Source organism: Penicillium cataractarum (genome assembly GCF_028827025.1).
Source record: "Penicillium cataractarum strain IBT 29864 chromosome Unknown utg000007l, whole genome shotgun sequence".
NCBI classification, from domain to species: Eukaryota; Fungi; Ascomycota; class Eurotiomycetes; order Eurotiales; family Aspergillaceae; genus Penicillium; species Penicillium cataractarum.
This window is the reverse complement of record NW_026622743.1, coordinates 3,360,614-3,380,481: the sequence shown is the minus strand read 5'-3', so window position 1 is coordinate 3,380,481 and position 19,868 is coordinate 3,360,614. Positions and strand designations below refer to the sequence as shown.

The 19,868-nt window shown below is 50.8% G+C and overlaps 8 protein-coding genes across 8 annotated transcripts; 4 read left to right on the top strand and 4 right to left on the bottom strand.

Moving 5' to 3' along the window:
* Positions 1-61: 61 nt before the first annotated feature.
* N7496_008755 (zinc-binding alcohol dehydrogenase family protein) lies at positions 62-1,141 on the bottom strand (the record flags this gene model as incomplete). The annotated part of the gene is made up of 1 exon (XM_056701674.1): positions 62-1,141. One exon carries the CDS (start codon positions 1,139-1,141, stop codon positions 62-64), a length of 1,080 nt encoding a protein of 359 aa, XP_056553737.1.
* Positions 1,142-1,632: 491 nt separating this feature from the next.
* N7496_008754 (uncharacterized protein) lies at positions 1,633-3,725 on the top strand (the record flags this gene model as incomplete). Its single annotated transcript, XM_056701673.1, has 6 exons — positions 1,633-2,028; positions 2,105-2,209; positions 2,264-2,337; positions 2,396-2,568; positions 2,622-3,136; positions 3,195-3,725. The coding sequence occupies 6 exons, from the start codon at positions 1,633-1,635 to the stop codon at positions 3,723-3,725; spliced, it is 1,794 nt and encodes a 597-aa protein (XP_056553736.1).
* A 664-nt stretch (positions 3,726-4,389) lies between these two features.
* N7496_008753 (uncharacterized protein) lies at positions 4,390-6,312 on the top strand (the record flags this gene model as incomplete). Its single annotated transcript, XM_056701672.1, has 1 exon — positions 4,390-6,312. One exon carries the CDS (start codon positions 4,390-4,392, stop codon positions 6,310-6,312), a length of 1,923 nt encoding a protein of 640 aa, XP_056553735.1.
* A 163-nt stretch (positions 6,313-6,475) lies between these two features.
* On the bottom strand, positions 6,476-7,445 carry N7496_008752 (uncharacterized protein; the record flags this gene model as incomplete). Its single annotated transcript, XM_056701671.1, has 2 exons — positions 6,476-7,010; positions 7,090-7,445. The coding sequence occupies 2 exons, from the start codon at positions 7,443-7,445 to the stop codon at positions 6,476-6,478; spliced, it is 891 nt and encodes a 296-aa protein (XP_056553734.1).
* Positions 7,446-8,422: 977 nt separating this feature from the next.
* On the bottom strand, positions 8,423-12,731 carry bud4 (uncharacterized protein; the record flags this gene model as incomplete). Its single annotated transcript, XM_056701670.1, has 4 exons — positions 8,423-9,040; positions 9,098-9,792; positions 9,851-12,581; positions 12,642-12,731. 4 exons carry the CDS (start codon positions 12,729-12,731, stop codon positions 8,423-8,425), a joined length of 4,134 nt encoding a protein of 1,377 aa, XP_056553733.1.
* An 808-nt stretch (positions 12,732-13,539) lies between these two features.
* mrh4 (ATP-dependent RNA helicase MRH4) lies at positions 13,540-15,327 on the top strand (the record flags this gene model as incomplete). Its single annotated transcript, XM_056701669.1, has 1 exon — positions 13,540-15,327. One exon carries the CDS (start codon positions 13,540-13,542, stop codon positions 15,325-15,327), a length of 1,788 nt encoding a protein of 595 aa, XP_056553732.1.
* A 466-nt stretch (positions 15,328-15,793) lies between these two features.
* Positions 15,794-16,444, bottom strand: N7496_008749 (uncharacterized protein; the record flags this gene model as incomplete). Its single annotated transcript, XM_056701668.1, has 3 exons — positions 15,794-15,886; positions 15,950-16,176; positions 16,213-16,444. The coding sequence occupies 3 exons, from the start codon at positions 16,442-16,444 to the stop codon at positions 15,794-15,796; spliced, it is 552 nt and encodes a 183-aa protein (XP_056553731.1).
* A 1,076-nt stretch (positions 16,445-17,520) lies between these two features.
* On the top strand, positions 17,521-18,198 carry N7496_008748 (zinc finger MYND domain-containing protein; the record flags this gene model as incomplete). The annotated part of the gene is made up of 1 exon (XM_056701667.1): positions 17,521-18,198. One exon carries the CDS (start codon positions 17,521-17,523, stop codon positions 18,196-18,198), a length of 678 nt encoding a protein of 225 aa, XP_056553730.1.
* Positions 18,199-19,868: the final 1,670 nt, after the last annotated feature.

The following is a 19,868-nucleotide window of genomic DNA, read 5'->3' as shown; positions in this document are numbered from 1 at the left end:
GGTGCTGATGGAAAGAATAGCAATATATTGAGCCACTTGGACATAATAATGGTAGCTAATATTATACAAGAGGATGCATGAGGGCCAGCTTCCCAAACCCTCGACCTTTATCAGCCAGAACCTTCAACTCCTCCAGGGCATCTTTCGCTCGCCCTTGGAATACTTCGACAGAAACCAGTCGAAAACGAGATCCATAGTGTTCAACTGCCCATTGAAGGGCACTCCATGCCCGCTGGTGGTCCTCTTTTCGAGCCGGAATGACGATTGGATGGGGGATATTTGCAATCTTGAGTGTGACATCTTCGTTCGTGGTGGCTAAAGGCATCACGAAGCGTGGGTCCTTTTGGACTACCACGGAGACCAAGATAGCGTCCTTGGAAGAACAAGAGGCTACCATCTGCGCTGAACCAAGACCACTGAGGCTTCCCACCGCATCAAATGCGTATGGTACACCGTCAAACTGGTAGTTCTGTAGCACTATTTGGATATCCTCGATCACCGAGGGAGACTTGTAATCGAAGCAATGAGTGGCACCAAGTTCGGATAAAAGAGCATGTCGCCCCGGCGATGCCGAGACGAGAATAGGAAAGACCCCACTAGCCTTCGCAAACTGGACAGCGCATATTCCTACACTGGTGGATGCACCCCAGATCAGAAGCGGCCGGGGAGTACTGCCAGATGAACTTGAGGTTGAATCGCCAGGAAGCGGAAATTTGAACAAGTTGTATAGTGCATCCGCCGCTGTCATAGCGACCACGGTTAAGCATGCCGCATGATCTGGAGGGAGATTCTCAGGAACCGAATATGCCATATTCTCAGGGCAGACCAAGTAGCTCTGATGTGTGCCATACTTGGCTGGTCGACCGACCCCTGTTGGAGTATACCCGGCCACGTTATCTCCAACCTTGAAGGATGAGCCGGGGGGAGCCTCGAGGACTTTGCCAAAGAAGTCGTAACCGAGTCGTGTAGGATATATGCCAAGGTGTGTTGCATGCTTGATGTCTGCCGGGTTCGCTCCGGAGAAACGAGTCTCAATCAAAAGCTCTCCGTCGCCTGGCGTGGGGATATTCTCGTCTCGAGAAACACCAAAGGCCATGTTCTCGTCAACATGGAGCGCGACATTGAGTAATTTAGAAGTCATTGTTTAGGTATGATCTATAAGAGAAGTGGCAATAGTAGAAAGAAAAGTACTGCAGAAAGGGTGTCGGTATGAAAGTAGACAAAATCCAAATTCCAGAGAGGTAGAAAAGTTTATCTTCAAGCAGCTTCTCTTCTAATTAGAAAATGTCTCCGGCAAATTCTCCTTCGAGCATGTTCCCATCCACTATTTGCGGCCATTTCAATGGTCTATTTAAAGCTTCCCACCACCCCGCTGAACGGCCCCACCGGTACCTACTTCAAATCCCGCTGACTACAATACGTCCCGCCGACGACATCACAACCTTTCATTTCCCCTCATACTAGAATGTTTGGACAGTGAAGCCGCGGCTTTGCGACCTTGCTTTGCCGTTACTCTCTACCGATAGGGATGTGTTTTCTATATAACGGGACCTGCTGCCGAATCGACACTCGGACATAACTCAATCCGACGTACATCAATTTGATCAATACTTGAATTTCTACTCCAGCAAGATGACCACTATTTCTGTCCAAGAGAAGCTCAAACAGCAATTTCCTGATACAGTCTATACTCCCGTCCTCTCGCCCGACAAACACCCAGCGTTTACCTACAATGGTTTCCATCCTGGGAAAGTTGAACAGTTACCCCGTGGCCATGTCAAAGAACCCGGTTTCCAAGCCTTTCCGGTTGACGTGACCTGGGAGCGTGACATGGCAATTCCCATGAGAGATGGTATCACGCTCTATGGTGATGTCTTCCGGCCTTCGAGTGGCGATGAAAAGGTCCCTGCGATTATTCCATGGAGCCCGTATGGAAAGGTTGGAACTGGTGCTCAAGACTACGATCGTATGGGCCCTTGGCGTATGGGCATCCCATACCAGCAGCTGAGTGGATATGAAACCTTTGAGGTATATCTCCTGTACCACTCTCTATCTCAACCTCAGGGCCTTTCTTACTGAAGATGAAATATTCTTAATATTCTAGGGTCCTAATCCAGCGGATTGGTGTGCTAGAGGTTACGCGGTCGTTGATATCGACGCTCGAGGCTGCGCCCACTCGGAGGGAGATATTGCTTTCTGGGGTGAACAGGTAATCATGAAGACTTATTCGACTATTAACACTAGGCTAAGGCAGTTTAAATAGGAAGCTACGGACATCTACGACTCTATTACATGGATTGCCGAACAGCCCTGGTGTAACGGGGCTGTGGTCATGATGTTGGTCCTTCCGCGATGACAAATCTATCTGATAGGCAGAACTAATAATCTTATGTAGGGGAAACTCTTGGCTTGCAATCTCACAGGTCAACTTTGCGTCTCGATTTACCCACCCAAACCTCAAAGCTATTGCCCCCTGGGAGTGTATGACGGATCCATACACACACAACACTTGTCGAGGAGGAGTTCCCAATACGGCATTTGGCGAGCTCATCACGCATGGCTTTTCAGGTATGTAGTTTGATTGCACGATAACGAGAGGGCAAACAGCTAAGAGCAATAAGGATTCGGAAATATCGAGAATGTCGGTGCCATGCTGAAGCAACGCCCACTCTTCGATGAATACTGGGATGCCAAAAAGATCAAACCGGAAAACATCCGCGACATTCCGATGTACCTGACTGCTTCTTACTCCACGGGCCTCCACTGCGAAGGTTCATTCCATACTTTCGAAACTGCTCAAACATCTCGCAAATGGCTTCGGGTTCATGCCTCACAGGAATGGCACGATTTGTATCGACCAGAGGCCATGGATGATTTGCAACGATTCTATGATTTCTACGCCAAAGGAATTCAGAATGGGTGGGAGACTGAAACTCCTAGAGTCAGACTTACCCTACTAGGGTATGATGGTAGCTTCGCCAAGTCAGTGGAGGAGCGGCACGAGAAACAGTGGCCTCCTGCATCTCAACAGAACATTCGATGCTATTTGGATGCGGGCAACAAGACATTGATTTCCACGCAGCCTGTCGCTTCCAGTTCTATCGCGCATGAAAGTCATTCACTGACAGATTGTTCGGTAAGTTCCACGGGTCTCAGCAACATACCTCAACCTCACTCATGACAAATTCTTTTAGGATTTCACCTTGCATTTTGACAAGTACACCGAGCTCTGCGGCAGACCGTTCGTGAAGCTATACATGTCCTGTGACTCAGCCGATGACATGGATGTGGTAGTCCAAATTCGCAAGATCTCTGCGTCGGGCAAGCTCCTAGAGTCCCTAAACTGGTCACCAATGCCAAAGCCACAGCCGGAAGTTCCCGATGTCAACGTCGCCAAGCATCTCGGCCAACAAGGAATGCTCCGGGCATCTCATCATGTCAGTCTCCGTCCTCGACTGGACGATGATGGGTTCCCAGTGTATGATCATGATCGGCGTGAGTCTATCCCGGTTGGAACGGTCGTCCCGCTACTGATCCCTATATGGCCGGTTGGAATGGTATTTGAAGCTGGCGAAGGATTGGTTCTTCGCGTTTCTGGACATGATATGTCACTGCCTGAGGTGGAGATGATGAGGTTGAAGGAGCCCATAGATCAGAATCGCGGGAAGCATACGATCTACACGGGTGGTGAATATGCTAGTTATTTGGTCCTTCCATTTATTTGATCGAGATCAAATGTGCTCCTTCAATGAAATTCGTTCTTCATTTTCTAGTCTTTTACTTCTTTCCACTATCTATTATCAGGTGTAAAACTCATAGTTCTATACAATTCTTCTGTAGGGACGATCGCGTCCCACTATGAGCCTCATTGACCGACCCACTTTGTAGCGCCAAGCGGAGAGGCGTCGTCTACGGATATAAAAGGATGTATGGAATCCCTCTATGGAACGAGATCCTACTTCTGAGATCATTGTTAATTAGCATTGGCGATGAAGGAACCAGAAGGGAAAAGATACCCTCCTACATTCAATTGAGTTTGCTCTCGCGTTAAATGGTGGTTATTACTATTTACACCTCGACCGTATCCGGTTGCTTCAATGGTATGATAGTCTTCACTATGATATAATTGATGGATTAAAATATAATCCCGCCTCTAGTTAGACTAACTATTTTCCACAATTATGTAAGAAGACTGCCAACTTCTTGAAGCAAAAGGACGAGCCCCTCCTGGCCATGACGTCAACACCCCTCCTTCGGTGGCCAACGAATTTCCATCCGGTTTTGCTGGTTTCACCTGCAATAACAATCAATCCCATTTCTCTTGAAATACCCAACTCTTCTTCTGGAAGGTCCTCCTCAACCCATTGGAATTTGTCTACCACCACCATTATGAGCGGCAACAGATTCCCCGTCGATCTCAAGCAGTTCAAGCAACTAAAGCTTGACCCCAAGAACAACACCCTGAATGCTGAACAGAAGAACGATCTCCAAAACAACATCAACATCTTCCGTGATGCCATCATTGCTTTCACAGCGACCGGTGCTGCCCGAGGAGTGTCCGGTCACACCGGTGGCCCATTCGACACTGCCCCAGAAGTCTGCATCCTACTTGCTATGATCAATGCGAACCCCAATGGCTTTGTCGACGCGCTCTTCGATGAGGCAGGCCACCGTGTCGCTACGCAGTATCTCTTGGCTGCAATGGACGGCAAGATTGACCCCGAACACCTATTGAACTACCGTGACGCCAACTCGAAGCTTCCCGGTCACCCCGAGCTTGGCCTGACTCCCGGCGTCAAATTCAGCTCCGGTCGCCTCGGTCACATGTGGGGAATGGTCAATGGTATCGCAATGGCCAACAATAATAAGAACGTTTTGATGCTGGGCTCCGACGGATCGCAGCAGGAAGGAAATGATGCTGAGGCTGCACGTATTGCAGTCGCCCGCAACCTCAACGTGAAGCTTTTCATTGATAACAACGATGTCACGATCGCTGGCCACCCTTCGCAGTACCTAAAGGGCTATGATGTTGCCAAGACCCTCGAGGGCCATGGATTGTACGTTGTTCGCGCAGAGGGTGAGAATCTGGATTCCTTGTACCCAGCCGTAGCCGAAGTTATCAACCACAAGGGTCCTGCGGCAGTCGTCATCAACCGAACAATGGCGTCCGGCATTGAGGGTATTGAAGGCGAGACTCATGCCCACGATGTTATCACCGTTGATATTGCCCGCAAGTACCTCACTAAGCGTGGATACAGCAAGGAGAAGCTTGCATTCTACGATGACATCAAGGGCCGGTCTAACCCCCACCAGTATGAGGGCTCCACCAAGGAGAAAGGTGCCAACCGCGTTATCTTCGGCGAAGCTGTCAACTCGATTCTTGATGGCCTCAGCAAGGAAGAGGCTGCCCGCCGTGTCATGGTGATTGACTCGGATCTTGCTGGTTCCACCGGCTTGAAGGCTATTGGGGCTCAGCACCCCGAAGTCTTCGTTCCCTGTGGTGTCATGGAGCGTGGTAACTTCTCCGCAGCTGCCGGCTTTGGCTTTGGCAGCAATGGCGAGCGTCAGGGTGTCTTTTCTACTTTCTCTGCCTTCCTGGAGATGTGTATCTCCGAGATCACTATGGCCCGCCTGAACAACTGCACCGTTCTCTCCCACTTCTCGCACAGCGGTGTCGACGAGATGGCCGACAACACCTGTCACTTTGGCCTTAACCATTTCTTCGCTGATAATGGCCTCATGGATGCTGAGACTACATCGCTGTATTTCCCTGCTGACGGTGAGCAGATGAAGGCTGTTGTGAGCAAAGTCTTCTGGGACCAGGGCATGCGCTTCATCTTCTCCACCCGTGCCAAGGTGCCTTACATCCTAAAGGAGGGTACCGACCAGAAGCTCTATGGTGAGGGCTACAAGTTCGTACCTGGTAAGGAAGAAGTCATCCGCAAGGGTACCGCCGGCTACATCGTTACCTACGGTGATATGGTCTACCGATCGCTTGATGCCGTTGAAAGTCTGCGCCGGGAGGGTATTGATGTTGGTTTGATCAACAAGCCTACCCTGAACGTCGTCGACGAAGATGCCATCCGTAACTACGGCTCTACTCCCTTCGTCCTCGTCATTGAATCCATCGCTCAGAAGACTGGTCTTGGCTCTCGCCTCGGCTCTCAGCTTTTGGAGCGCAAGCTCACACCCAAGTACAAGACCATGGGAGCCATCAAGGAGGGCTGTGGCGGTCTCTTTGAGCAAATCAATGCCCAAGGTCTTGGCCCTGAGGATATTGTTAAGGCTGTAAAGGAAATCTCTGGAAAATAGACGATTGAAACGTCTCTTGGACGATATCTGATAGTCGCTGCTATTCCGTTTCGAACCCGAAAATACGAATAGCTCATGATATGATGAAATATCAATCTTATTCAATTTGATTAAAACTCATAAATCAGTATAACTCAAACCCATTAATTAAAACGCAGCATCCCTAGTCCCGATCATCAGGATGGAAAACCAATGCCCGAACCTCAATACTCTCCCTACCAGGCTCATTCTCCGTCTCCGGATTCACAAACGCCGTATGAGGCACCCGGCGAGCCCGTCCATCCGTCTTCGAATCAAAGCATTTAATCAATGTCACCAAATCGGGCGTCTGCCCATACCGATAGTACCACTTGATATTCGGATCCGGCTTTACGCCATAAGTCTCGCCCGCACGGTCAGGATAGATCAGTCCTATGGGAATCAGATCGCTGTCCGGCACGGTGTGTGCGTCTGCGACGGCCAGCGGATCTTTCAGGATTGTCTTGATAGGACGCCAAACGTTGATGATTTGGTATCTCCCCTTCAAGAGTTCGGGTGCCTCGTCGGGAAGATGGTGGGAGACTCGGTTCTTGGATGCAGAATAGGATTGATCGATATGTACGCGCTGCACGGGGCCGCGGAGAGTGTTAGTGAAGGATCTGTCTTTGGCTGCACGGCGGATAGTGTGGTCGAAGATGAAGATCTTGGATGCGCCGGTACTATTTGGATCTCTTTGTTAGCCTTATAATCGAATCAGACCGTTCGGAGTGAAGATCCACCTAACAGCGGAACACGTACGCATCCTTCAGCAACTGCTCTGTCTCAGGGTAATACTCCCTCTTGATCTTGTCGTCATCGATAAAGTCAATTTCCTTGCTCTTGTGGTAGTATAGTTGGAACCCGTGGCTGTCCAGGGTATAGTCTAGCTCGTGGCCGCTGATATCGTGGATGGTAGTTGCAACTTGGACCGTTGGTTTCTCGTAAGATTCGGGCTTGCCGACGTAGCTTGGGCTAGGCGGGGATCCATCTTCATTTTCCTTGAGGAAGTTCAGAGTTGTCTGGACATGATGTGGTTTGTCGGAAACCGGGGCATAGGGCTTCTGGGCCAGACTGGAACCTAGCCCGGTGGAAGTTTGAACGGCTGCTGCTGCCATAGTCGCGAATTAATTGATGGTTCTTGATTTAATAGTTTGAATTCTGTGTTTACTCAAGATCTTGATGAGAATTCATTTCTTGTAGCTTTATACTTGGCTTGTCGTGCGGGGTGAATGCTTCCATTTGTCAGAACAGCACGCAATATTGGTCTGACATGAAGAAATGCTGATAAATTGCCAGTCACACGCTTCGACAAAGGCAGATGACACGTACAACATGTGATATAGTAGATTCTATCGCAAGCGTGAATTATTAATTGCCCAGCGATTATGGCGTCTTGTGCAACATTCTATGTGAGATTCGTAATCAGTAAATGACAATGCGTCGTGCTGCAGCTTGTCAATGTGATAGTCTTGGTAACTGTTCATGATAATCCTCCTATCGGGGGCTCGAATTGTTTCCAAGTAACCTTGCTTCGATTTGGTATAGCAGGCTAGTTGTACGGCGTGAAGGGAAGGTGTGTCAACCAATGACCCGGCAATGGAGGCATGCACTTCGCGCTTCAAAAATACTCAAGTAGCGACTTCATGAATCCTCCTGCCTACCGCTATAACAAAGTTATGGCCTAGTATCGATACAAAAACAATCAAATTTGTAAGCAGTAACTATCAACTCAAGAAATGAAGAAAACCAGGAGGCGTATGTCTCATTAAAAGTACAACAGGATCTCGAAAGGAAATCGTCTGGAGGTGTCCTGTAGTCCGGGGGTCATAGCATCGCTGCACGCACAAAGCATTGGTCAAGACAAGAACACAGAACAAGGAAAAACACAAGAAATAGGATTGCATCGTACACGCCAGCACCGCGCAGGAAAGACCGGATGACGGAAAAGGAAATTGGCTCTCCGTGACAGAAGAATAGTAGTATGGACGGACATCCACAAAGGGGAATCAAAAAAGTTATTGTGACAACTTGACATCATGTCCAGGAGAAGAGAAGAGAAGCTTTGGTTCATAGCGGTCATTCGGATTGTCTCTTAGAACAAGAGGGAGCGGGTCTTCTGGCGACGAGCTTCGGCACTCGGCAGCTCGGGTTGAGAGAAGGTGTGCTTGTGTCGGGGCCGGGGGGACTGGGACGCCTGCGCCCCATTGCCTGCAGAAGACGGCGGTGCTCCAACTCCACTGGGGCGCTTTCCGACAGGTGAGGCCGGAGCGACGGGAATACCGCTTGGAGGAAGGCGGTCCGCAGTCTTACGTCGAGCTTTCATGCTGCTCTCACGCTTGAGAACGAGATCGGCCCAAGGCTTGATCGCACCACTACCAGTTGAGGATCCCTTGCCGACGGCCTCTGACATGACTCTCAACCAGCCATCCTTCTCTGCGGCTGAATCCGCATAGAAGTCGATCACTTCACCATTGCCGAACCGGATACGGAATCCTTCCTCGACGAACATGTAGCCCTCCTCCTCCTCGGCGAAGGCAGACTTGCGGCGACCACCACCCTTAGTGCTGGTCTCCTTTTGCGTCAGAGAGGGACGGTCATCGATCAGTTTGGAGGCCTTGGCCAGGTTGATGGTAGCACGAGGCTGGCGAGTAGTCTCGTGGTATGCAGTCAGCTTCGAGCCCTGGAGCTTGAAGAAACGACGGCGCCAGTACTATGACATTGTTAGTATAAAATAAGAATCATATCAGTGGATGGACCAGTAACTTACGGGACAGTCTCCACCCTGCTGTGAAAGGAAGCCTTCCCAGGAACGAGCGGCAAGACTCTCGGCATCGCGCATTTCGCGAATACAGGCATTCATGCTCTTCGGCATGTCCTCATCCTTGCTGCCCTTCGGTTTAGGAACGAACAGCAATTGCAACTCCAGCTTGCCGATCTTGTACGGTGGCCGACGCTGGGCGGTCACGCTGGTGGCGCTCTTCTTGCTCTTCACACTGCTGGGTTGCTCATCGACTGCCCACTCGTTGAAGCAAGCAACGTCTACAGTATAAGGGCGACCAAAGGCCATCTTTTCGTGGTCACTCAAGGCGACATAGGCTCGTCCGAAGCTACCGTCGCGGGCAACGAGGTTTCGCAGTCTTTCATAGACCGGAGCATTGACATTGTTGGCTTTCTGCTGCTGTGACTGCATTTGCTGCTTCATGTCGAGTTCCTTGCGGCGACGAGGCGAAGCAAAGACACGACTGAGGGCCGACGTCTTCTGGCGGGGTGAGCCAGGAATGTCCTGAGGGTAGAACTTGTTCTCATCGACCTTCATTTGCAGGGTGAGTTGGAACTCGAGGTCATTCTGCACAATGAGTTCGAACTCCTGTCCGATAGGAGCAGACTTGCCCAGTTCCAGCCACGATGTAGTGACACAATGAAGGCCGTTGTCTAGGGTGAGCGCAAAGTATGATCGTTCGCCTGTGAAACAATTAGCATGCGTATGTTAACCATATTAGGAAGGGGGCAATCATCTTACCACGGGGCATAGGCAGATCAAGATACTTCATGCCCACAACCTTGACAAACAGGCGACCGCGTTCTTCTCCCTCCTCATATGCGTCGGCAGTCAGAGGCTCGTTCTCATCGATGGTCGCAGGAGGCTCCTGAACGTTGCTCTGGTGGCCCGGAAGTGGAGGAACTGAACCGGGAACGGGCTTCTTTTTCGGAACGGCGCCTGTCATCTTCACACTAGGGCGACGAGCCTGACCATTCCAGGGAACCGTCGTCCAGGTCTGCTGGCTCGCTTTGCGGGGGGAGGAACCTGCTGAACGAGTGCCGTGAGGATCCTCGGTGGTCTGGTCGGCGGCGACGGTAGGCTCCTCTTCATTTCGGTTGCTAGCAATGACAACCTTGGTATTTTGTCTCATGAGGTACCCTCTCTGTGCGTGATTAAAATTGTTAGTGACTGCTTTTGTGGCATTTTCCGAGATGGCTTGTCCTGGGGGTTTGGGGGCCGGCTTGGGTTGACCCTGGGGAGCCGGCGGAGGGCAAGAGGAAAGTTGGGAAAGAGCGAGTTCGAACGCCACCTTTTGGGACTCAATGACACGATCAAACTCCTTGCTCAGGCCGGAGCCAAGGCTTTCCTCCTGGATGCTGAATGGAATATCGAGTTTCATCAGGCTGGCTTGTCGTTGGGTGAGGTTGGTGGGCAGGGATAGCTGCGGTGGGAGGTCGGTTGGTTTGTCCTCGTGATCGGATTTCTCAGATTCATTTGAGATCTGCTTGGTCAGTGCTGGCATGGGAGGCGGGTATTGACCACTGATCTTGCGACGAGTAGCAGCCATCGACTCCATATCCGCCGGGGTTAGCGAAGGCCGAGTCTTAAGGCCAGCCCCAGGGGCGCGAATAGTCGCGACAGGTTCAGGAATAGATTCGTCCGAGGAGCTGACATTATCCTCTTCGTATTCGCCCTGATCATGCTCTTCTTCATCCTCAACGGGATGGCGAATAACAGAGTCGGGGGTGGACGGCTCAGAGATTGGTTCCTCCTTAATCTCGGGGGTCACAGGACGACCGAGAGATTGACGGATCGAGGCCATGTCAAGCGGGTGGCTGTCCACAGACTCAGGAACCTCTTCTTCCTTGATCAGCTCATGTGACGAAGCGTCCATGGGCCCTTCGGCCGTGGGGGTGGTCTCGCCGGATCCTTTGCTGGCGGCATTGTTGGCAGCAGCTTCAGCGGCGGAGCGCAGTGAGTAGTTGCTGTCATCATCGTATGTCGCTCGCTGGTCCCTGGATGACAGGCTATTATCAGACAGATGCTGGTAATAGTCTGTGATCGCGTAAAGTGAATCATCGCGGGCCTCTTCCTTGATGATCACGCTGGAAGAGTCATCGTCATCTTCGTCTTCCAAAGATGGAATAGGGACATCGGGGTCGTAATGTTCGTATGGATTGGGACTCGAGGCAAGTTGAGAGTCATCCCCGAAGACGTCGTCATCATCGTAGGTCTCACCCTTCCGGATGTCTCTGAGGATCGAGTCACGAGAGATACGAGGGGGAGAAAACAGGTCATCCTTGGGTAGCTCATTCTCTTCAATCTCATTGTCCATGTCGGTGTCACCAACATGATTGGAGGCCTTGCTAGGCTCTTCGTCGACAGCGTCTTCGTCATTGGCCTCATCATCCGACTTCTCCTCCTGCAACATCATGAGTCGGAGCCGGTCCTCCAGGGACATGGCACCGTTGATATCGGCCTTATTGAATGAGGCGGCGGCAGGCGCAGCAGGAAGAGAGCGGTGACCAGCACTGCCCAGCTCAAAAGCGGCAGCAAGCTTTCCGGGCGAAGATGGCCCGGAGAGAGACAAGCGTGACAAAGAAGGCAACGGAGGCAGCGGACGTCGCTCTCCGTTAGAGTCGAGGGACTCAACACGTGTGTGACTCGAGGCTCCACCTTCACGCGATACAGGGCGCTCATCGGCGACGTGATCCTCAACTGACTCAGCGAAGGACTCTCCTTCATCACCATTCTCACTGTCGGGAGTCATGAATCGCCAGTCATCGGGTAGAACAACGGGCGTCTTTTCAATATCTTCAAGGGATGCATCGAAGCTGTCATCACGCTCGAATGATGTATCATGGTCGAAGCTGATATCTCCCTCCTCTTCAGAATCATAACTGTTCTCACGCGAGCCAGAGGCAACAGACGCAAGGTCAGGGGTGCGCATTTCATATTCGTTGACTTGTGGGGGCGCAACATCAAATGTCACACTCTTGGCGTGCCTGTGGCCAGCGCTGTCATACTCTGACCAGATATCATTCTGAGGGTCAAACCCCTTTCCATATCGACTGCCCTTGGATAAAGACGATTTGCCCGGGGACGGTTGGTCTTTGCTGGGAGAGACGGGTCTTGGGGTGGGTTCCATGTTACACTCGTCAGGAAGCTGAGACTTTGCGAGATTCATTTGACTGTCTCGGTGCGCGGATCGATCGTTGGCGAGGGGTCTGTGAGGAAGCGATACTTGCGCCGGGTCGTACTCTTGGCCGCTCTGGAACATGCTATAATTCTTGACACGTGAAGCGCGCTTAAGGTCCTCAAGGGATGGACGCTTGGCTGGTAGGTGGACACCTTCTGGATCATATGGGGCGAGGTTTTCGGCGCCCTTGGCGAAGGGAGAGGGTGATTCGCGACCTTTCCAGAAGAGACGTGGGGAGGCAGTTTTATTCAGAGGAGACACATCGAAGGCAGGTGACTCGCCGTGCGGCATCTATGGGAAAAGATCAGCGTGCTTTACGAGACAATGCGCTCGTTTGTGGGCGTGATGTACCTTCGTGGTCTGATTCCACTTGGGCGAGTTGCGTCGCTGTGCCATAGGGCTCACTTCAGAGAGTGGCCGTTGACCGAGTCCACTAGCCATTGCGATGACGTGTATGGGTCTTCGACGGCGCGGTGTAATGGATACCGAGTTGGGACAATATCAAAAATAAAGATGTCTGCGACGTGTTAGCGATCATGGCATTACCAACAGACAGTCGAGTCAGGAGGGGTTCCATTCAAAGGAAGTGGAAAGGCGATAGAGATGTGCCGACAACAGACAAACATACCTTTCTGTGTCTCAATGGATACCAGGATTCGAGTGGGAAAACACCGAGCCCTGGTCCGTGTTCCTGAAAGAAGCGTAGCCTCTTGTCGATCGTTTGCAGGAATGTGAGCGTGTCACCAAATTGATGCCACAACTTCAGCTACCGCGATATGAAAGACAGACCAAAGGTTTACAGAAAACGAGGGAAGAATAACGAAGGGATGTTGGAAGGATGACAAGAGGGGATCCGATCTCGATATCTATTTCCATGGGTCGGAAAGTGGATTTGTTACCCCAAAGCAAGTTGTGGTGTTGACAGTCGCGGGAGTCTCCATAGCAACGGTGGGGGGACCTGTGGCTGACTCAGTCCCGATAAGGATCACATGACATTCATGCCTGAGACGTCAGGTCAGAGGGATCGGCCCTAGTCCCAATCAGGAATAGTGTCAACCCTCTCTGAGAATCTGGTTTTTTGGTTTGCCGGCTCCGAATTAAGAAGCATCCTTTTTTACACTACTGCTCGCGAGTCGACTCCGGCAGAATGCCTATTCCCATACGATCATCGATATGCTTTCTCTGCCAAACGAGAGTGACAGCTACTGCTCTCCCAACTGTTCTTCCAACATGGCAGGCTACGCGCGCGATGGCTACGGCGCGGTTGCGCAAGAAGTCCTCCCGCATGGCTCTGTCCCCTAATGTGGCCAAACCCACGTTAAACAAGCCGCGCTCTGGAAGGGATCGCCGTGGCCCTTTTGCTCAAATGAATCAGACTGAGGCACGCCTTCGAGATACGCCACGCCCCCGGTCCCAAGCCGCTCTTAAGCGCTCTGGCGAGGAATCCAAGTCGGAAAAGGCCGAGGCGCCTCTGTTCAAAGCACTCAAGATGCAGACCACCCTGTCGCCGGTTTCATACGGTCGTCGTGCGGCTATCAAGTCAAAGATCTCCAATCTTACCAGCTTCGATCACTTCCCTCTCCTCCCCGCGGTCCGACACTCGGTTTTCACCCAAGCTCTGCCCGGACTTGCAGAGGTCACCCCAACTCCTATCCAGCGGCTCGCAATCCCTCAGCTTCTCGGCGACAACAAGGCCAAAAATAAGCCGGTGAAGGTGGACGAGGATGCTCCCCAGTATGATCAGTTTCTTCTTGCGGCGGAAACCGGCTCTGGAAAGACGTTGGCGTATCTCCTTCCGGTTGTCGATGCTGTGAAACGTGCCGAGGCACGCGACAAGGAAGAGCAACAGATTTTGGAGGAACAAAAAGCTAAGGAGCGCGAGGAAAGACTGAAGAGTCGGACCTTTGAACTTGAGCCGGAGGAACCCCCAATGTCGGATGCCGGGCGCCCGAGGGCCATCATCCTGGTTCCAACTTCAGAGCTCGTGGCCCAGGTGGGAGCCAAGGTCAAGGCCCTTGCCCACGCAGTCAAGTATCGCTCGGGAGTTATTTCGTCCAATCTCACCCCGCGTCGGATCAAGAACACTCTGTACCACCCCGACGGCATCGATATCCTGGTCTCAACGCCCCATCTTTTGGCCTCCATCGCCAAAACCAATCCTTATCTCCTCAGCCGTGTCAGTCACCTTGTTCTCGACGAGGCTGATTCTTTGATGGACCGTTCCTTCCTCCCTACCACTACCGAGGTCATCGACAAAGTGGCGCCTTCTCTCAAGAAGCTCATTTTCTGCTCCGCCACGATTCCCCGTAGTCTCGATAACCAGCTCCGCAAGCGCTACCCCGATATCAAGCGCCTGACCACCCCGAACCTGCATGCCGTTCCTCGACGTGTACAACTTGGTGTGGTGGATATTGATAAGGAGCCTTACCGTGGAAACCGCAGCCTTGCCTGCGCAGATGTGATCTGGTCCATTGGCAAGGCAGGCGACGCCAGTGAAGAGAACTATGGACCCCTGACACAATACATGGGTCCCAGGGTAAAGAAGATCATTGTGTTCGTCAACGAGCGCGAAGAGGCGGAAGAGGTTGCCCAGTTCCTACAGTCCAAGAATATCGACGCCGTCTCGCTGTCTCGCGACTCTAGCTCCCGGAAACAGGAGGAGATTCTTGCCGAGTTCACCGAGGTTGACCAGCCTCCGACCGCCGACGAGATCGTGCTTATGCGCAAGCAGGCTCGCGCGGAGAAGTCCATTCCTTTCTTGGAGCCTGAGAAGAAGCCCGCGGTCGATCGCCACCTGCCCAACACCAAGGTTCTCGTTACTACCGATATCGCGTCTCGAGGTATTGATACCCTGGCAGTCAAGACTGTCATTCTATATCACGTTCCGCATACCACCATTGACTTCATCCACCGCCTTGGTCGCTTGGGCCGCATGGGCAAGCGTGGTCGTGGTGTTGTCCTGGTCGGCAAGAAGGACCGCAAGGACGTTGTTCGCGAGGTTCGTGAGGGCATGTTCCGCGGACAGGCTCTGATTTAGATGGATTGTGCATTACACCCCACTTTGTATAAAACATGTATCATAATTGGCGTTCGTCCAGGGTTTGGATGTGTTTCTGGCTGGCAAAAATACCCGATGCAAAAGCGAAAAATTCATTGAGATGGATGTACGATATAGGTCATTTTATTTATGAAGCACTCTTTTCTACTTTCTACTTGTAATTATCTTTCATTGGCTCTGTTTGGGGGTTTTTTCGATCTTCTGCGCAAAACATACGATGGCATTGGCTACCCGTAACTATATATCCAATCGCCAAACATCCTCCATCAAACCTAACCAACCTTAATATTCTGTCCAGGGAACTCCTCCATCCTCCTGCAACTAAATCAGCGGTTCAATCCTCTGTGGACAAACTATCGCTTGATCATTCAAGGAGGACTTCTTGACGTTCTGACTGGAAAAAAAAAATTACATGCCAGCCTCATCACTACCTGGGCAAGTTGATCTACTTGCAGTGTTTGTAGACCTTCATGCCGATGCAAAGACCACCCTCGTAACAATTCCACGGGGCACGACCAGCAGAGGCACAGTCAAGGAACTGTAGGCATGTCAGTCAAAAAAATACACTGGATCTATGAGGTAGCGCTTTAACTTTACACACCTCATCGCCGCATCTCCAGAACGGTGCCGTTCCAACGCAGTAAATATACGTCCACGCCTTCTTTCCATACTTCGCAATCAGCTTCGCAAACTTGATAGCCAATTTCCACTTTGACACTCTCTTCTCAAGAGAATCATCATCTTCATTCAGATCATCTATATTGATCTCTTTACCGTCAACATCATAGAAGGTGACACCTTTTTGATCGCGTGAGTCTTTATCCCTTGCTTTGGTTGGTATGTGCCACTAGGTGCAGGACTTACCACCATCCGCGCGCTCGAGGGCGGTCACTTCGAGGACGCCGTCGGTAAAGAACTCGATCTTGTTTTTTCCATCGGGTAGGAAAGAGCTAACGACGTCGCCGTAGGGAGTAGATACTGTCCCGTTGGTGTCGCCACGGGCTGTTAGACCCGAGGATCTCTCGATTGCAGATGCAAAAGCAAGATGGCCCAAGATGGCCACGATGAGGGCATGGAAGAGAATGGTGAACTTCATCTTTGGAAAAGATAGCTGATCAATTAATCGAAGGGGTTTTTTGTATGAGATTGATGATGCTGGTCTTGCTTGAGACTTGAGATCTTTGCTGTTGTGATCTCATCTTCAGCAGGCTTCCAGGCCGTTTAAATAGTTTTATCTTGACTGTGTCTACTTTTGCTAGCCTATCTCAGCTCTCGTGAGGAAGCCGTATACACCTCGTGTTTTCCCTGCTGCCAATGCCAGAGGCCCAGCCATACGAGGTTGCCAAGTACCCCGATTGATACCCTCCGAGTGGAAAGACTGAAAGATGAGGATATACAAACTGCTCTGTATGGTCAAATGTAACATTAAAGAGGCTCAGTGTACCCCAGGTTGGTTGCTGTATGCGAGTGATCAATGGATACGATGCTTGGCCTGCATGTGCCTGTGGAATCGGGCATTCGTATTGACCTTGGCAAGAGGGCCGGTTTCTATTTTTCTCAACGCCAAGAGACGAGGGCAGTATACGATGACTAGTAGGCACATTGAAGCCACATAAATTATAGTATATCTTGTAGGAATTGATGCCCGAAATAGATTGGTCTCTTGGCCACAGTGCTCCTACATGATTCCTAACAACGATAGTAGGTTACTGTAGCAATCCCAGATCTTAATAAACTCCTGCTACTGTAGATAACCAGCTGGCTGGCTGCGTTTCTTCGTTTAGTTAAAAAAAAGGTTCTCCTTTCTTCAGGTTTCTTTCGAGGGCCATGTTGATGGTGCAATTTTGCTGGCTACGTGACCGTGTATATACAGAGTGAAAAAGAGTAATTATTAAGAACAAGAAACCCTAAATAGAGCAAACATCTACGTATCAAGTGAGAGACGCGAGTCAGCGAGGTCCCGGGTTTTTTCCATTTACGCCAATCTTTCAAGTTTGCTGTCTCTGCCATCGTCCCCGTTCTATCTCTCCCCAAAAGTTTTTTCTCTCTCTTCGCCTTTCCCATCACACCCACAAATCGTCCTTCACTTTACCAAGGTCAGTTAACCATCCACTCATCAACGAGAGTGCCAGAGAAGCTGGAATTACTTTCCAAAAACACAGTTTTCGAGTCATGGCAGACACCACTGCCCCCGAAATCGACAAATGCAAGACATGCAACCAGCCCGCCGCTGAAGGCCAGGCCTTGAAAAGATGTGGACGTTGCAAGAGTGTACTCTACTGCTCCCGTGACTGTCAAAAGGCCGACTGGAAACTGCACAACACTCTCTGTGCGAGCCAGGCTCAGTCGAATGCCGAAAACAACGCTGATACTACCCTCGGAAATCAACGCGGTGCACCTCGAGGAGCCAACACTCCAGGTGCCTCACGTGTCTTGGAGATGGAACTTGAGAACCTCTTTGACAAGCTTTTCGCCGGAACATGGCTTCATGATCGACCAGAAAAGGACGTTTACAAGTTATTGATCGACACATATCGCATGCGAGTCGAAGACAACTATTGTTTCAAAGGAGATATTGACATGGATAGCATCTACGGCGAGGCAACTGACGACGGAGAATCGGGCTTCCGCCGCTTCCTTCGGCTTGTCGAGATGCAACGTGAACTGCTTCCGAGTTGGTGGTCCCCCGTCAAGGCGAACGAGTGTGTTGCGCTTGGTCTTTCACGCTCGGAGTGGAGCTGTCTCGCTTACGCTGTGGAGAAATCTGATATTATCGAGCACTACGGACATTTTATGCACAAGCAGCTACGAATGTTCGGTGAGCAGGTTTACGGGACCCCGCCCGCATGATAGCCTGGAACAGCGATGTTGGACATGCGGACGAGTGTCGTGTCAATGATGGAGCAACGTGCACGATGCACGTGGACCGGGACAAAATCTTCTGTCGGCAAAGGAGTGAAGCTGCCGCCGAAGAAGGCTAGAAAAGGACATCGGGCGCGAGTCCCTATCTATTCTTACTTGCAACAAGTGAGATATCATTATTACTCGCCCTTGATATTTGCTTTACAACTCCACCTATTTGCTTACAGTGATAACAAGCCGTGTCACCTTGGATGTCTATTTTGATTAAACTCGGAGTATTTCAAATCCAGGCTGAGAGATTTCCTTCCTATCCGAATCAAACTATACGGGGAATCTGCGCACACTTCAAAGACCCAAAAGCCGTATCCGGTTCGGTCGCCATAGTATTCTGACTCTGACAACCCGAACTAATCCCCTCATTGATCATGCCCGAGTACTCCTTGCACGTGGTATCAGGGTAAACCCAACACGAACCATTGTTCATAAACCAAGATACCGGCTTCTTCAAGTCACTTTTATCACAGCTCGTCCAGCCTCCGAACCCACCATTATTCCACCACCGACAAGACACCCCCGTGCCGGAGACATCAGTGCTCAATGCATCCTGCAGACGTAGACACTGGTTAAACCCAGTGTTGTAGCCTTGAAGAAGGTAGTAGTCTCCCTCGCATTTCTTTTTGCTGTAGATTGCGAGTTGCCAATGTGGATCTGGGGGATTTGAGGCTGCGGTGGTGGTCGTTTTGGATGTCTTGGAAGTTGTGTTCGTGGACTTGGTCGACGTGGTAGATTTTGTTGTCTTGGCCGATTCTGTGGTAGTGGGCTTCGAGGCGGTTTTAGTATCTGCGTTCTCTTTGCAATGAGATATACAGGCCTGGGCTGAACTACAGAAGGCCGAAGTAGTCCCGCATTGGCCAGTTTTCGAACACTATATCTTAGGTCAGCCTAAATCTAATGGATATATTCTCAGGGGAGTACATACACACTGATTTCCCGGGCAAGGATTCAAAGAAGAAAGGTCAGAATACTTCTTAGGCCGGACGGTACCAGGGACTTGTGGGCCACATGTAGCGTGGGGAAGAGCGACCGGCATGGGAGGCTCTCCAGATGCAACACAGATGAAATCCCCCTGTTTTATCTGAGCACAGCCATGCCATCCCCAGTTCTGGCCATTGTAGTCCTCGATGTTTTTCACGGTGATTCCAAGGGCTTGAGCAATCTTTGTGCAGGTGTCTCCTCCGGCAACGGTATAGGTAGAGCAGATAGCACTGCCATCTCGAGAAAACAGAGCAGCAAGTCCTTGAGTTGCGACGGCCGATCATAGGAGAAGAAATAGACCAGCCGAGGTAAGTAATCTTGGTAGGAGAAGGGCAAACATTTTTTGAAAGAGGATCAATTCACTTGGAAATGATCTCTCCCCAGTGCGGACATGGCTTTTTATGTAGAACTCCTGTTCATTGTCTCCATGGGTATTCTCGTGAACTGGCCTCGGGGAGCTTTCAATGTACGCCGAGGGGCGAGAGAGGCATTTCACGTGTCAACACTAACATATGAAACGAGAAGTAGATCGTTAATAGTATCATTTTCATTATTACCATGCATGGTCGAGTCCTGAATTTGAGATAGACACGAATAAAAACCCCCAGGGGAATAACCCAGGT